The sequence below is a fragment of the Alligator mississippiensis genome, chromosome 4, assembly GCF_030867095.1.
Source record: "Alligator mississippiensis isolate rAllMis1 chromosome 4, rAllMis1, whole genome shotgun sequence".
Lineage (NCBI taxonomy): Eukaryota > Metazoa > Chordata > Crocodylia > Alligatoridae > Alligator > Alligator mississippiensis.
The window spans coordinates 89,076,334-89,091,943 of NC_081827.1; the positions used below are offsets into that span (position 1 = coordinate 89,076,334).

The 15,610-nt window shown below is 44.7% G+C and overlaps 1 protein-coding gene across 1 annotated transcript in view; it reads right to left on the minus strand.

The window, feature by feature from the left end:
* NFAM1 (NFAT activating protein with ITAM motif 1) overlaps positions 1-15,610 on the minus strand; it is a 42,213-nt gene that overhangs the window by 15,983 nt on the left and 10,620 nt on the right. The window contains exons 2-3 of the mRNA XM_059726227.1: positions 3,420-3,755; positions 1,583-1,695 (exon numbers count right to left, since the gene is read on the minus strand). Coding sequence (XP_059582210.1) covers positions 1,583-1,695; positions 3,420-3,687 — 381 coding nt within the window. The 5' untranslated portion in view covers positions 3,688-3,755. The remainder of the gene's footprint in view (positions 1-1,582; positions 1,696-3,419; positions 3,756-15,610) is intronic.

Below are 15,610 nucleotides of genomic sequence, written 5' to 3' on the forward strand. Positions count from 1 at the left end.
AAATCCTCACGTTAGCAACTGGAATCTTTGCCGAGTCTATCCGGCCGGTGCATCAAGTATTGCTGTTGTTTACATTAGTTAGTGACACTGCTGATAGAGGAGCTGCCAGGAGCTCTTCTAGTTGATATCTGCATAGGCGGAGGGAGAAAAAAAATTGGGGGTGGGGGGGGGGCTGAGCATGCACATATGCCCCCCCAGGTGGGAAAGTCTGTGAAGGAAGGGGCAGGGGGAGGGGAAAGGGATCTGCATGGGGCAGTGTGGGCTGCCGCTGCGGGCTGGGGCTGGTATAACTCTCAGATAACCAGAATTTTTAGATAACTGGTACCCCTGCTTACCCCACTCATGCTGAATAACAAAGCTTTTACTGTAGTGAGTAATACCATGCATTGGAGTTTGTTATATTTCATCCCCCTGCCAACAAATATTACTGTGTTTTCTTGCATACAATAAGTACCAGAATATATGCACCTGGTTTTTGAAAGACAGAATGAATTAAAAAAAGATTTTTCCAGAGTTATGGCTGCACAGAACAGGGGCAGGTTCTGCTCTTTAGCTGGCTCAGCCTCCCTTTCCTGTTTAAATAAAGCTGAAACCCTAGCTACTGCTGAAGACTGACCACTGTGGGTGAATCTATGATTATCCAAAAGTGCTAAAGGGCTGTGAAATAAGAGAAGGTGGACCAGGAACAGCTAACAGACAAAAGATGCCCCCAAAAAAGGTTAGTATGATTAGTGGAACATCAAGACCATTAAAAGGAGAGATGACTGTTAACACCTATGGAATGGCAGAGTCGTTGAATCAATTCTCTCAGCTGCCTGAATAGTAATACCACAGCTGCACTGTTGAGCAGGAATCAAAACAGAATGCTTCTATGCTGGGCAGGAAACCAGATTTCCTACTTAATACATACACCCTGATTTTGGAGGGTTGATTTTTGGGGGAAAGAGTGTGTGTTGTGTGTGGGAAAATACAATCATTTGCAAAGTCAAGCATGCAAAAATTAAGAATCCATGTTTTTGGGGCATCTTTGATTCAGCTCTACTGAATATTAGAAGACTGTCTTTCTCCTGTTCATATACAATATTTTCTACAGAAGCATGACTCATACAAATAGATTGTTCAGAGAATTTAGCTGCCAGACTCTAACAAACCTCTAAGGATCTTGTGTGGACCCTGCAAACTGCAATTTTTCAAAGATTTCTAACTTGGGAAAATGTTTCAAGGAATGGCAAAAGGCACATCTCTGATATGAGTGACCCCCTGACAAATTTTGAGTCCTTGGCTCCAAAACATGGAGCCATTAGAGCTGAAATGTTTATAAGAGTTTGTTAAACATGGACAAATATAGATATTGTTCCCTAACCTTATTCTTAGAAACCATTTTTGCTGATACTTAAAAAAAAAAAAAAAAAAAATCAGCCTGAGGCAGACAAGCAGCATGGAAAATTTCAGCCCAGACAGTTAAAGTTTGGCAAAGCTCTAAGCAACTGAAATAGGATCTCATAATGCGAAGTGTCAGAAAACCTTAACTATAAGCATCACTAGGAGCTCCACATAGAATACTTATCTTGTAATAACTTGCCTTTCTCTTCCACAGCAGAAGAGCTGTTGTAGTGATGCTCAGTGCAGCCAGCAGAGTGGTAAGAGTGACAAGGCATGTCCATGTGATGGGGGAGTGTTCAAGGTACCCAGTGTCTGTGAGAAGCAAGGAGGTTAGAACCCATGCTACATTTTTAAACCTGAAGAATAGCTGTCAGAGGACCTGTATCCACAAGCAGCTCTGAAAACACACCTAATCAGATACTTTTCCCCTGTAAAAATATTCCAGGGAAATTTAAGAGGGTTCCAGAGCTAAGAGATCAAGAGTGATGGGTACAGCCCAGGTACATGCCTCTGCTTTTGCCACCATACCTCACCCCTAACATGAAACATCTGCCATTCCAGCCCTGAACCTCCCCTTCCACCACACACAGTTCAACGCAAAGGGAACTGGCGTACAAGCAAGTTGGTGCAAACTGAGCTAGGGGGTGAACTTAGTCTACAGAAGCTCCCCACATGGACACTCTTACTATGTCGTAAATGTAATGTAGCGTGCCACTTAGTGAAAGTGGGGTTAGGTACCTCACGTTTACTAAGGAGTAGGAGTGCACACATGGGCCGTTACTGCAAAGTGGGTGACATGCAGCAAAATCACATACGAGCTTACCTCACAGTAATGCGTTTGTTCATGTAGCCATACCCAGAGACTCTCTGGAAGAAGTGTACGGGGTAAGTCAAGGCTAGCATAATTTCTGGAGTAGAATGGATAGCAGTGTGTGAAATGAGTGGAAAATTAGAGAGAGGCAGAGCCATGAAGGTGAGAGTTTAAAAGTGAAGATGTACAAGAACAAGTTTGATACACTGTGCAGTGCAGAAATTAAAAAGAGGAAGTTCAGGTTAGAAGAGGCAAAGAGAAAGTGGTGTTAGCAGATGAATTATGTATGGATTAGGGGAAGGTGACACGAGTGTTACAGAGGCAGTGAAGGTCCTACCCAAGAGTTTTAGCAATGTGGACAGAGACGGGCAAAAGGGAGCGCTAAACCCACCCAGTAGCCTCATAGTACATTCACAGGGTGCAAGTTAGTACAGAGATACCCACACCAGCTCTGCAAGCCAAAACATCATAGCCACATTAATGCACTGCCACACACAGGTTCATTAGGTCAGCTTTCCTGAGATACACAGATAAACCCTTAACAACCATCCAAGATAAGATTGCTAAAACTGTCCCTTACACTATGCCATGAGGTACTTTGGCTACGGTGCTTTGCATTTTAATCCTTTCTAAGGAACATTCCATGTCAGATACCATAAAATAAACTCAACAGGTCAACAACAGTGTGCAAGTCATTATCAACTCTCTCACAGTGCACTTGACTCCTGACCTGTAGCCATCCTCTTGCTATTTTAGACCCATGCTTCAGATGAACAGCCCACCCATCATACTGCATTGTGTGGTGCTTTGGGAGGGGAAGCAGAGATTCCCACTGGAAATTAGGAAACCTGAACCTAACTCTCTGACCGTATATGTAATCACCTCTGTCACATGAACAGAAGCCAAGCCACATAGTGCCTTAGGGGCATGTGGAGCAGCCCAACAAACAGGCACCCAGGTGACCTGCGTTCAATGCCTAACTGCTGCTGGCCTGCTGTAAGTCAGTGTGCCTCCATCATCCCCAATGGCACTGAGCACTTTTGTGAAGTGCTTTGCGACCTGCTGATGAGAAGTGCAAGTCATTTGCATTGCCTTCTGTCTTTATAGACTGCCATGACAGAAGAAAGAAAGGACAAAAAAAAGCACTGTTACGGGAAATTCCAGTCAGATTTTAGCCATTCAGACTTCCTCTTTTGATTTTTCCTTGGCTGGGAGGGGAGCTTACCTCTGACAAGGACAAATGTCCCATGTCCCTTTTGCGTTAAGCTGGTCCAGTTGGCCTCACAGTAATAGGTGCCAGAAGCAGCTTTGTATGGCTCAATGTCACATCTATAACTCTCCTTTGCTGTCTGGTTCTCCTGTCCAGCAGGGATAGGTACAGATATCGAACACGTTTTGATTGTGGTTCTCTGGCCCTTTGAGTTCAGCAGATAACAACTGCCTATGAAGCTGGAATAGTGTGTTGTGCGAGGGAAGCTGACCAGGCAAGTCATAAGTACTTGTTCATTGGCAAAAGCAACCTGGATCAGGGATTCTTGCTGCACTTCAACCTGCCCTCCTTCTGTGGGATGGGAGATATGCATTAGCATTCACATAACACTAGTGGTGGTCAGGACAAAATCCCCTCCTCAGTCATGCAGATATAGTGCAGCACAGCTAGGTGCATTATTAAGTAGTTGCTGGAACTTCTCCATTGTGCAGTCTCAGCTACTGTCAGCAACCAGATGCAACTCAACTAGTTCGTGACCTACAGAGCCCATTATGTAATCATTGTGCAATTCTTAGCTACTCAGGCTTCCCCTTTTCCCTTGCAAGTTCCTCCGTAGACCTCTAGCAGGCAGACAGCAGGACAAGAGGAGGCAGGAAGTGGACTGGTTATGCAGCATGTGAGAATATATTTCAGCTGACAAAAATGGAAAGCGATTTTCTAAAATTAACTCTGGATGGATGTTTTGTAAAACTCCTATCCCAAAATCCCACAAGTTTGTGGGGGGGAGGGGCGGTGTATGTGTGCATGTGTATATGCACGCACATGTGTGTGATCACCATGTGCTAGAGAAGGATCTGGATGCAAACATGTGAGTCTGTGTAACTATGTAGTTGTGAATTTAGGGCATGTGAAAGGAAGGAAAATATACATTCTCCAGGCAGGCTGCTATCGGGACCTTAAAAAATATTAAGAGGAGGCAGCTTAATCACTCAAAACTTTGGCTGCTCAAAGTGGGATAGCAAAGAGCATGCCTGCATATCAGATACAGAAACTATCAGCAGAAGCATGAATATCTGAAGTAGATATCTGTGACAGCATCTCAGTAAGGGGCTGAGAAATAGTTCCCTTGATGGCTTATTTTTCACAGGTTATTGGAAGGATATCTGTTTCTGCAATTCACCCAGTGATGATATAGGAAGTTACAAGAGAGGAAGCAGAAGCACAGAGGAAACAATGAACCTAAGTACGCTCTTTCTTTTTGCTTAAAGAAAAGGAAGAAAAGCTGAAAGGGGCACACTTCAGCCCAGCAGGAACATGGATAGAGAGCACACTCCACAGTGAATATGACCCTTTCCCTTTGCATCACACATAAGCCTGGTGCTATTGCCAGCCCACCTTTTTCTATCACTTTATTTCAGCACCTGCAGTTCTCATTTTCAAGTCATGGACAAAACAACCACCACAGAGCACCAAGAGGGGAGGATGGTCCACAGCATGTTAATTTTAAGAAGTGAAATATATAAAAAAAATACATTATCCACATGGTTCTACTCAACTGCTTTTCTTTCCATCTACAACAGGAGCTAATCTCCTCTGCTTTTTTGCAACAGTAAGTAAGGGGAAAGGTAAAGTCTACATACTACTGAACTTGAACCCTGTGGGCAGATCCCCAAGACACTAGTCCTTCAAAATTCAGGACAGCTGCTGGCCTAATTTCCCCACAATACAAACAACACAATTTACTAATCAGCAGCTGATTTTTACTGGATTTAACAAGCAGTGAAGCACTGACTACACCAGCATCAGTGCTTTTCCCTTTTAGGATTATAAAACCGAGAGTCAGAATCTGGACAAGGAATTAGACAGAAGGCAGGTCAAAGTGGCACCTTAGAGACTAACTACTTTGGAGATACCATGAGCTTTTGTAGGCAACCACCTGCTGTCACCTATGAAAGCTTATAGTTTCTCTGAAGCAGTCAGTTTCTAAGGTGCCACCTTGCTTTGGCATCTGCCTGACTTAAGACTAATACAGCTAACTATCTCCCTGGACAAGGGACAAGGAACTGTGATACAAGAACTGGAGGAAAAAGATATAAATCCCCTTCTTGGTTTCAGTGGGACTCTTTGGCATCCTACCTTCTACAAATGGGCACTGCAGGATGCTAATAAAAACCCAACCCAAAATAGATTTTGGAGTTGCCATGCTATGCGGGTCACACCATTGCATTGAATGCACATAACATGACCAGATTTAAGAAGCAGCAACCCAGTATTTAACTCCTTCAAAACAAAGCACAGCAAAGATGTCTGAGTCCCAGCAATGGTAGAAGAACACAATCACACTCTATGAACATCTTCAGGGTAAAAACATCAATTACAGAAAGATCTCTGCAAATAACATAACCAGCGGCAACAGCCTGAAGCTAAGGAAATTTTTAGGTTACTGCATTAGATAAAAGACACTTAGCTGTAAAAGCAACTGAGCTGTAATACACTCTCAGGAATGGTGCTCAGGGCCTCATCACTGCAACTAGGAACAGGATAGATAGCTTAAAAAATGTATAGTCCTTCAAACATAGGAGAGGTACAGCATGGCTGTTGATCTGGCTCTGCTCTCTAGGATCTGCTCATTCATCATCTTTGTAGAGTAGTGCCAAAGTTGACACGAACCTGGCTTTCACACAAGGGACTGCATAGCACCACTGCCACAAGACAGAATAGACCCACCTTCTCATGAAATCTCTGGAGTTATTAGCTTGAGAAGACTATGCCATGGAGGATCTGAACAATTTCATCTAGGTTACACGGCACTCCTCCCATCCACCCCCTTCCTTGAGGGTTTTCTCTATGAGCTCTTAAATGTTTAAAAGCCATAAATAGCAACAGTGTGCAAATTCCTAGAGAGGATCTCTGGAAATTAGCAAAAGCTACCAACTGAAAAATGCCCTAAATGAGAGAGCAAAAGTAAGGAATAAAAAGCACATTTTACCTCCATGCTGAAGCAACCAGAGAAACAGGAAGATAACATTCATATTGGAGGCCATGATAGGGTCAAAGACTGTAAGAAAACAGCCAGATCTGAAAATCCAGCAGACAAGAGATGCTGCTTTTGTCAGGTATTTCCACAACTGAGAAACTATTTATCCCTTTCCCTTTGCAAGGGTACGGCAGGATGGACATGAAGTACTTCTGGCAAACTGTTCCTGGTAGACACACGTTCCCTTCTGCTTTTTTTAGTTAAGTCTTCTTCCTGCTTCTGTGGTTCATGATTTTACACTCTCATGATGGTGTTGCATCTGTCAGTGGCTAGCTAGAGTTGAGACTATAGGCTTAGGGACCTTTTTGTCTTCTGATGGCCATAAAATATCATGCATGTTTGTGGCAAAAGCCCAGAAATCGATGCCACCCCTTCCCTCCTCTCCCTGCCCCAATTCTGCATTTTCACTCAGGGCTATGGTAAAAATGGCTTAGACCAACTGGTTAGTCAGGTTGTTTGAGGACCGATGACTATGTTTGTGCAGAATGTGATGGATGCTACTACATTACCTTTGGAGTGATGGATGAGCTGCAATTGCTGCATAGTTTGCTTTCCACATCCCATGTGTCAGGTACATGAGGAGTTATTCCAGAATTGCTATTCTTGATTAACTGGCAAGTGTGGACAGTCTTATCCTTAAACGAGGGTATCTTATTCTAAAGTAGTTTAATAAATCTCAAACTTGCCTACAAGGGAGAAGTATTGTGAAGTAAGCCTGGGTATAAATTTCCAGGGCACTAGTCTGTAAATGTACAAGGTGGCTTACTCTGTTTTAAAATGGATATATATCCACCAGGGGTGGGAGGTAGGGAAAGGGTCAGTGCAAAAGTAGCTTGTGCATTGTAAAGTCACATCCAAACTCACTTCAAGTTGCTGTGTAGACAAGACCTCAGATCTGGTTAGCCCTCTTATTTCAGAATAAGATTGTCAGAATTAGTTAATTAAGAATAGCCATGGCAGGCTAAATTCTCACCCTTCCTTAATCTGAACTAACTTCCCTTTGTGGACAAATCTGAGAAAAACATTGTAGGGAAGGTTGATATGGAGACAGCAGAGAGAGCAAAAGAACAATGCCATCTATCTCTTTGGGGAAGGACTGGGCACTCAAAGAAGTGTTTAGTGAATGCTTTTGTTTCAGTGACACATTCGTACCAGCAATGTAACAGCTAAAAAATGGATTCTGCATCTTACTAGAGAAGGCCTCGGGTCCACAAGCCTTCACCCTTCATGTCTTCCAAACCTGCCCCTTCCTGCCTCTGCACTTCCTCATATTTACACTGTATGTCCATGAAGGGGCACTGCACCATGCAGGGTTTAATTAAAGCCTGTGTGCCACCTTTGAATACCCTGGGGGAGGGAAGCACTAGACAGCCGCAGGAAGGTGGCTGTTTGGGGGGTTGGGGAAGAGGGTAAATGTACTATTATTGTCACAGATGTACTATTTTTGTCTTACTGGTTGCTATATTGATTTTGAAGGCTGGCTTTAGTGAGATTTGCTCTGAAACAACCTCATTTTCAACATCTTTGTGGCCAGTCCTGCACAGGTGCACAGAGAGGAGGGGATCTCCTTGCACCCCTGAGTACACAGACAGGAACAAGGTACAGCTGCAGTAGTACAACACTCAGAGCACCTGACAAACAAAGAGGGGAAGAGCAATGGCCCCATGTGCTCTTCAAGGTTGGTACAGCAACTGCACTCCTCCAAGGAAGATTTGGCTCAGATTATGGATAAAAGCTGCATGGGGACTGGTCTCAGCTGGAAATCACTCTTTATAGGTCTCACATCTGAGCAGCAGAGAGAATCAAGAGTGGTAACAAGGCACTTGGGGGCCCAGTTGGTATTTTGGATACACAGACACAGACTGGGACACGAAAGCCCTGTGTGGACACAGGGTCAGGGGGACCCCAGGCAGCACTTCTTAGGCCTCAGTGAGGTCCCAAGACTGCTAGTTGGGCAGGCTTACACCTCAGGAGAGGAATCTGGCTGCCTCTAGCAGAAGTGAGTGATTTCTTTCTAGACACTTATATCACTTGAATCCCTACAGAACCTGTGCAATTTCCACCCTGATGTATTTCAGGAGGGCACACTCTGCTGCTCCTCTCTGCAATGTGTTGAAGCTCTTATCAGCATTTATCAGCTTCAGAGTGATAAATGGATTATGCGTGGTGGCCTTGTGGGGTGGTGAGGGCAGCATCACACCTGCCCCGCCTGTTAGTCCTTTGCCACTCTAAATGCCAAGTCCTAGACATCTCACTAGAGGGAATATTTAAAGATACAGAGCTGTAGCATTTCCAAAGAGATCACACATAAGAATCGTCTGTGGGATTAGAGGCACTCCAGGCCAGAAATGCATTCACTGCTGGAATTTGCTATGCTACAGCTTTCTGAAAAGAAATGGCTTTGAAATGACTACCAGCTGCTAATAACTGCAAGACAGGATACCACTCTATTCCTCAGAGCCTAAAGGGAGCCTCAACCTTTGAATGTTAAATTCAAGTTCAATTTTCTCTTGGAATTTTGGACTGGGCTTTAGTCCCAGAGACTTAAATAGGAGGAGGGAAGGGAGGGGAGGCATGTGCTTTATTATCAAACCAGTAGTTGGGTGTAGGGGGGTGGTTATTTCAGACCAATTCACTCTCAGACTTCCACAGAACCTACCTGGGGGGACTGCTCATGCAGCAGACCAATCACAAGGCTGGAGGGGGACAGTAGTATAACTAGGGGTGGGCAGCTGGAGCACCAGCCCTGGACAGCAACTTTGAGGGGGCACAAGATTGGCAGTCGCCACTGCCTGAGGTGCAGAACCTGCTTGTTACATTTCTGCTGGGGACTGGATGTTTTCTTCCTGTCCTCATTACATGAAACTGTAAGGTAAGACGCACTTCAGAGCGTGAGCTGGCACCTTTAGTATGGTGTCAAGGGACTGTTCCTCCACCACTCTGCTGTAGCCCAGCATTGCACAGGTTGGCTAGGCACATGACAGGCTTGTCCTCTTTCTGACACACAAGTGACTAGCCACTTTCTGAAAGAAACTCTTGACTCAAGGGTCCAAAATGACATGGCAACTGTTTCTGTGCAGGCTTGAACCTCTCCAGCATTGTTACCATGTTGCAACAGGGTCCCACAACCATCACACAAGTCTTAAGTATTAGCGAAAAATTGTGTACAGGAGGATCAGGAACAGCCACTAGATCTGTTTACATGCTGAAGCCACCAGAACTGCCTGTTCATGGCTACATCTGAAGTACACGCATGAACAAGCACACACGCACACGCAAAGCCAGCTCCAGGTGAAGTTGCATTCACATGATGAGCCTAATGCTTACCAAGGCAGAGGCAGCTCTGCAGAGACCACAACAAAAGTCTCTTTATTGCCCTGGCACTTAACATCACACAACATCCAAAACAGGAGTGCTTACTGGTGCAGAGAGGAGCTGCAGCAGCTTAATAAGCTTGATTGCAGATTCTGGCTGACAGTGTTTCAGAGCGTGCACCAGCACAGCAGCCTTGATTCGCTGTAACGTGAGAAACCATTTATATTCTACATCATTCTCAAGCTCAGCCAGCAACAATGCACATGCTTCAGAGGATTCGGTTTCTTCTGCACTTTTTCTTGCCCTGGTTCTGCTGCTTAGAATTTCCAGGGGCTGGTAGCAGCTGTGGGACTGCCTATGCAAGCAGGGCCCAGGCCATTGCCTGTGTTTTTACCCCATGCTCTGTACATTGTCTGCCAGCGGGGTTAAAAGGCACAGAAATGAACACACTAGTAACCTGTCTGTACTACATTTCCACCAGGGAAGCTAGAAATTTTTAAGGGGGAGGAGGTGGGGAGAGAGAGGAAAGGTGTAGACAGGAGTAAGGTTGTTTTGTTGCAAGTCCTTGTATCTAGAGAAATGAGTCTCTTCTCCTGCTCTGGTACCTTCTGAAAAGGTCCCCAATAAGTGAATTCTCACTGTGTAGCCTGCAACAGTCTTGAGAGCTCTCTCACAGTGCCTGCACTTCGGTCTCACAGCATTCCCCCTCCAGCATCCCTCAGCATCCTCCTACCCTCTTGGCATCTGTGTGACAGCAGCAAGGAGCAAGTGGGCTTCTGCCTCTAATAACCTCTCTGATTTCACAGGCTGACATCTTTCACCCAGACTCACCCCAGTCTACAAAATGAGGAGTAGCACAGAAGGTGTGAGAGCAGAGCAACAATATCCTGATACAGAAGGAGGATGTCTTGATAGCTCCCTAGCCCTAAGACAACCCACAGGAAATAATTATATGAAGCATTTGTGTCAGGCCAAGTGTTGCCCATCTGTTCGTTGCTTTAGTTCCTGCACTTCTGCTGCTTTGCCCCAGTTGGCCACACTTCTCTTAAGAATTAAGTTTGACATCTTATTCCCCCCTAATCTGGATTGTCATCAATTGGCACAGAGAGTGATTAAATCTCATGCTTCAGGGCATTCATTAATCTCTTGAAGGGAGATCAGGTAGGAAGCATTCCCCCTCCAGTGTTGGAAAGCATTGCATAAATTAGCCAGCTATATTATGGCATGGGCAGATCCAGGATTTTGTAAATGGGGGTTGGGAGCAGAGACTAATGCTGCAGTGGTGGCTGTACTCCTGCTCCCAGCTTCCCCCAACCCCACCAGGGTGGGCAGACCACAATGCCAAAGGAGCAGCCATGGACTTCTTTGAAATCCACAAATCAATTAAGAATCCCACCCCCTCCCTGGTCTCAGTCATCTCATGCACTCCATTCACCTGTGCTCAATGGTACCTCCTATCTCCTCCCACGTTCCCCCACTGCTGTCTTCGCCCCCATTGTCCAGGGCTGATCTGGGGGCAGGGGGGCTCTAGAGCTACTCCTGCCCCACTCTAGCCAGGCTGTGTTGAGGGTTGGACTCAAACAGGGACAGCAGCAGGTAGATTCCCCTTCCTTGTGCCTGCTCCTGGGCCAGTAGGGAACACCCAGGGGAATCGGGCTGGTAGGGGGAACTCACCAATTGCCACTGACCCTGGCTTCCTGCACAGCCCAGCTAAAGCCCCTCCCTATCATCCAGGGACAGTGACAGTGGCAGGCAGGAGAGAAGGGGAATGGGAGGAAGAGGGGATGTGCACATGAGTATTAAGGAGAAGAATGAGGAGCTGGCATTCTTACCTGTTGTAGAAACTTAAAAACAGGTCCCCAGCTGCAGCTCCTGTAGCATGGTTTCAAAGGAGAGTGCAACACTGTCACTGTACCCCCTCTGGATTCACCCCTGCATTATGGATATATAGTTTTTGGGCTTCCACTATAGCATTCTGTAGAATGAAGGCTGGATACTGGATTTGGTAGCCAACTATCTATTCCTGGGATGCAATATAGAGGGGCTAAAAAATAAAAAAAAAAAATCTCTCACTGCAGTTGGATGCATTTGGTTTGCTCAGTTTATGGTCCTACATAGAACAGTCTCCATGGAGAGGTGATGGAAGCCTCATTGCTAGGGATGTTTAACACAGCTGGACAAAACACTGGTTCTGCTCCTATTGTTTGAACCCAGCGGCTCTGGAAGAGAATTGGGGCTCTGTTGTTCAGGGCCCAGGATAGACTTGTAAGCCCGGGTCCCAAAGAGCTGACAGAAGTATTTTAAAATAGGTGTAGTCAAGGCAATGCACAGCAGGAGGGAAAGAAAGAGACAAAACAGTTGAGAACATTGTGCACAGGCTGAGGACAGAGAAGGCTTTTTTCTTCCATTTCTGTTGCACTGAGAGCCACAAGGTGGCACCATGTAACAAACTGTGCGCTTCTTTTTTCACGCAGATGTGTTAGAGGTGGGGGTGCTGCCTAATCCACTGCCATCCCCTTCCTATGAGAGTTGGCTCTGCTAGAGCCTGGCCCATGTAGTCAGTGGCCCTGTTCCTCTACCCCTCAGTATAGGTAAAATGGACACAATGTGCAATGATAAGGTGAGATGTTACTTAGAAAGTGAGGCCTAGCAGCAGCTGCTGCAGGGGGTGATATGATTTATATTAAACATGTCAAAGCCCAGGTCTACCATAAAGAGCAAAGATCTATGTCCCCTTGGCAACTAGAGAAACTACAGGTATCATCCGTTTCAGTAATGCTACAATGAATCCAGGGGAAATTCATCTTTAAGGATCATTCTTGGCCCTAGTCCTTTTCTTTAGCTAATGTCTGTAGTGTTAGATAAGGTGAACAGGGTGGCTCCACCTCTGCCTAGAAGAGATTCAGCCATCTCTCTGTCTCTGATGATAAAACAGCAGCCTTGTAGCATCCTGCAATACCTGGTATCTTCCCTAACACTCCAGCTGCCAGGGATCTTGGCCTTCATTCACCAAACAGGAGGATGTACTTTGCCCTCATGGTCACAGGGATGAGTATGTCAGCTTGTTCCAAGAGCACACAGAGGCTCAGAATCCAGAAGGCAGAGAGATAGGAACCTGAAACGTACTTTAAAAGAAAAATCTCACTACGTTTAAAGCCAGTCTCTTGATTTTTTTGAGCATCTGGGATTGGGAAAACTAAAAATAGCCGGAGAACTGAAAGGCATGTGAAACCAACACAAAAACCAAAGAAACTCCATTCAACCCACACGTGGTGCCCACATGTTAGAAAGAAACTCAAGTTGAAATGCCAATTAGTGTCGGGTATTTACTGCGCTGATCACCTCCCCTGCATAGGTTGTCTGCTGTTTTATGAGGCCTCCCTCCGCAAATGATACAGCACTCATTCTCTCTCTCTTTCCATTGTTAAATTTTGTCTCTTGTATTTTTTTTTACTATTTAATACTATAAAGAGGTTGCATCTCACATAGTAAACAACAACAAAGTATTTTTTCCTCAGGACAGACTTTCTGTTAGTACAGCTGAGGGCTCAGTCCTTTAAAATGTTGCCTGCATAAAATCCAAATAGCATGCCAACCTTGCATAGGTCCTGGGGAGAGACAAGCTCATATAAAATACATTTTGTGCTGGTTTCCAACCCAGTCTCCCGTCATCTTGCTCTGGCAGAATTTTATAGCCCCAAAATATAGGAAATCTCTGCATTTGGTATTTCACGGTCAAAGTTCCATCTTCTTCACTTAGCAGCACTAGAACTATCACCCCAGAGAAAAATGAGCCCCGCTAGAATCCATTTAAGTCAAAATTAATGCTAATTAACTGTAATCAACAACTTGGAGAACAACATTTTACTTAGCAAGCTGGAGATACTACTGAAGTGGTTCACCCCAGTAGACAAAAGGAGACAATACATACAGAAAAGAAAAAACCCCTACCTCAGACATCCTATGCCAGGTCTCTCTCTCAAAACTGTTGCCAGCATTCAAATGAATGTTAGTTAAGGGTTTGATTTTATTCTTAGCAACTTTTTAATCACCAAATTGTTCTGTAATATAGACTAGGCACTAGTCATAGATTCCCCGATTATCACATAGGTGGGAAGGCAAGAAAACAGAACAGATCTGTCTTGGTGATCTCTACTGGAAGAGGGAAATGGTTATAACTTTTCTCTTATTACTCTCAGACCCCAAACCCAGATTCTGGGATGTCCCATTCAGAAGCGCATACCAAAATTACCCAACAACACTGCAACCATTTATTTATATAACCAATTCACATAGCCTTGTCTTCGCTACATTGTTATTTTTGCATGGTTGACACAAATCAGTGCATTCACATGCGTTTTGCTGGCCAGTTGTTATGCCCTTCTACCCAGGCAAGTCCTACACTCAAGGCCTTCTGGGTACATATTTCAGAACTGCCAGGCCTGCTGTAGCCCGTATGCACTGTGGATGGCTGCACACAACATTGAAGGAGCTCTTGCTGGCAACCTGCAGGACTGTGGAAGAACAAGTCATACTCTCAGAACACCCACGGTCACGAGAAGGTCATGCTGCCATGGACAGGTGGGTGCAGCATTTGGTGCCTGACTATACCTTTGAAAATCTGGACCTGAGAGAGTAGTGTTGTGGGAGATGCTGGGGCATGGCTGAGCAGAGGTCCCTTATAACCAGGGGTTTGATCCGGCACTGGGTACACTCCAGGAGCTGGATGTATGCGAACAAGGCACCAGGAGCACAAGACGCTCAGTGACAGCACAGCTGAATGGGCAGGGCCTCCTCCACTCTGATTCCCTTCTCAAATAACTTAGACTAGTACCACCCCGTGCTTTAAGAGTGGTTTGGCCAATAATTGCCTTAAACATACTGAAAATAATTCTTGTGTACTCTGAACTAAGAGTCCCAACAGCTGTCTGTACAAACCAAACCAGTTTCAAACATATTACTTGAAACGAGTATCTTAAAAGGGTGCCATCTTCTCATGTACACAGCCCTACATCAGCCCCATCTGCCCACAGGAGGAAAGCTGGGGCAGGAATAAATCACTACATACCCTCTTTACAAAGTAACATGTGCTTCTTTAGGCATAACCCAACCCTGTTTCTATCTCAAGTCTTGAGACTATATATGCAGCTATGCTAGCAAATCTATATACAGCTATGCTAGCAAACCCTCTTAGCCTAGCCACACCGTTTTTATTGGCAAAAAAGTTCCTTAGCCAGGAGACCTTATATTGCTTCCTCCAACAAAATAAAACAAGCCAACAATAACACTTTTTTGCTGGTAGAGCTGTCTATATACCAGGGTTTCTAATGGTCCAGAAGTGTTGATCCCCCACAGAAAACTCACAACCCTTGCTGACAGTACCATCCTAATATGCTTCAGGAATTGATCAAATGGGTGAATTCTCACTCTTACTATTCAGATCCTCATTGAAGGTGCGGGTGTGGTTATCAGCAGGAATCCTGGTTTTCTCCGATTTAAAAAAATTCCAAATTTTTGGTTAAAAAAAAGGTAATCCCAAATTAACATGTTTTCCATGATTAAAATTAAACACCACTAATACACACATACATATACATACATGTGTGTGTGTGTAAAGTGGTGTTTCATTAAATTTACAGAAAAACGTGGATTTGGGGTTACCTTTTCTTAATTAAGAATTGGGGATTTTTTTTTTTTTTTTTAATCAGAAAAAACAGGATCCCTGGTTGTCAGGAATGGTAACAGGACTGAAGCTTTTAAAACATCTGCATCAAGTTATTTCATAATAGGGAAGACGGACAAATACAGGAGAACCATTATCCATGGCACTAGATCCAAGCTCAGGCCATAAGAG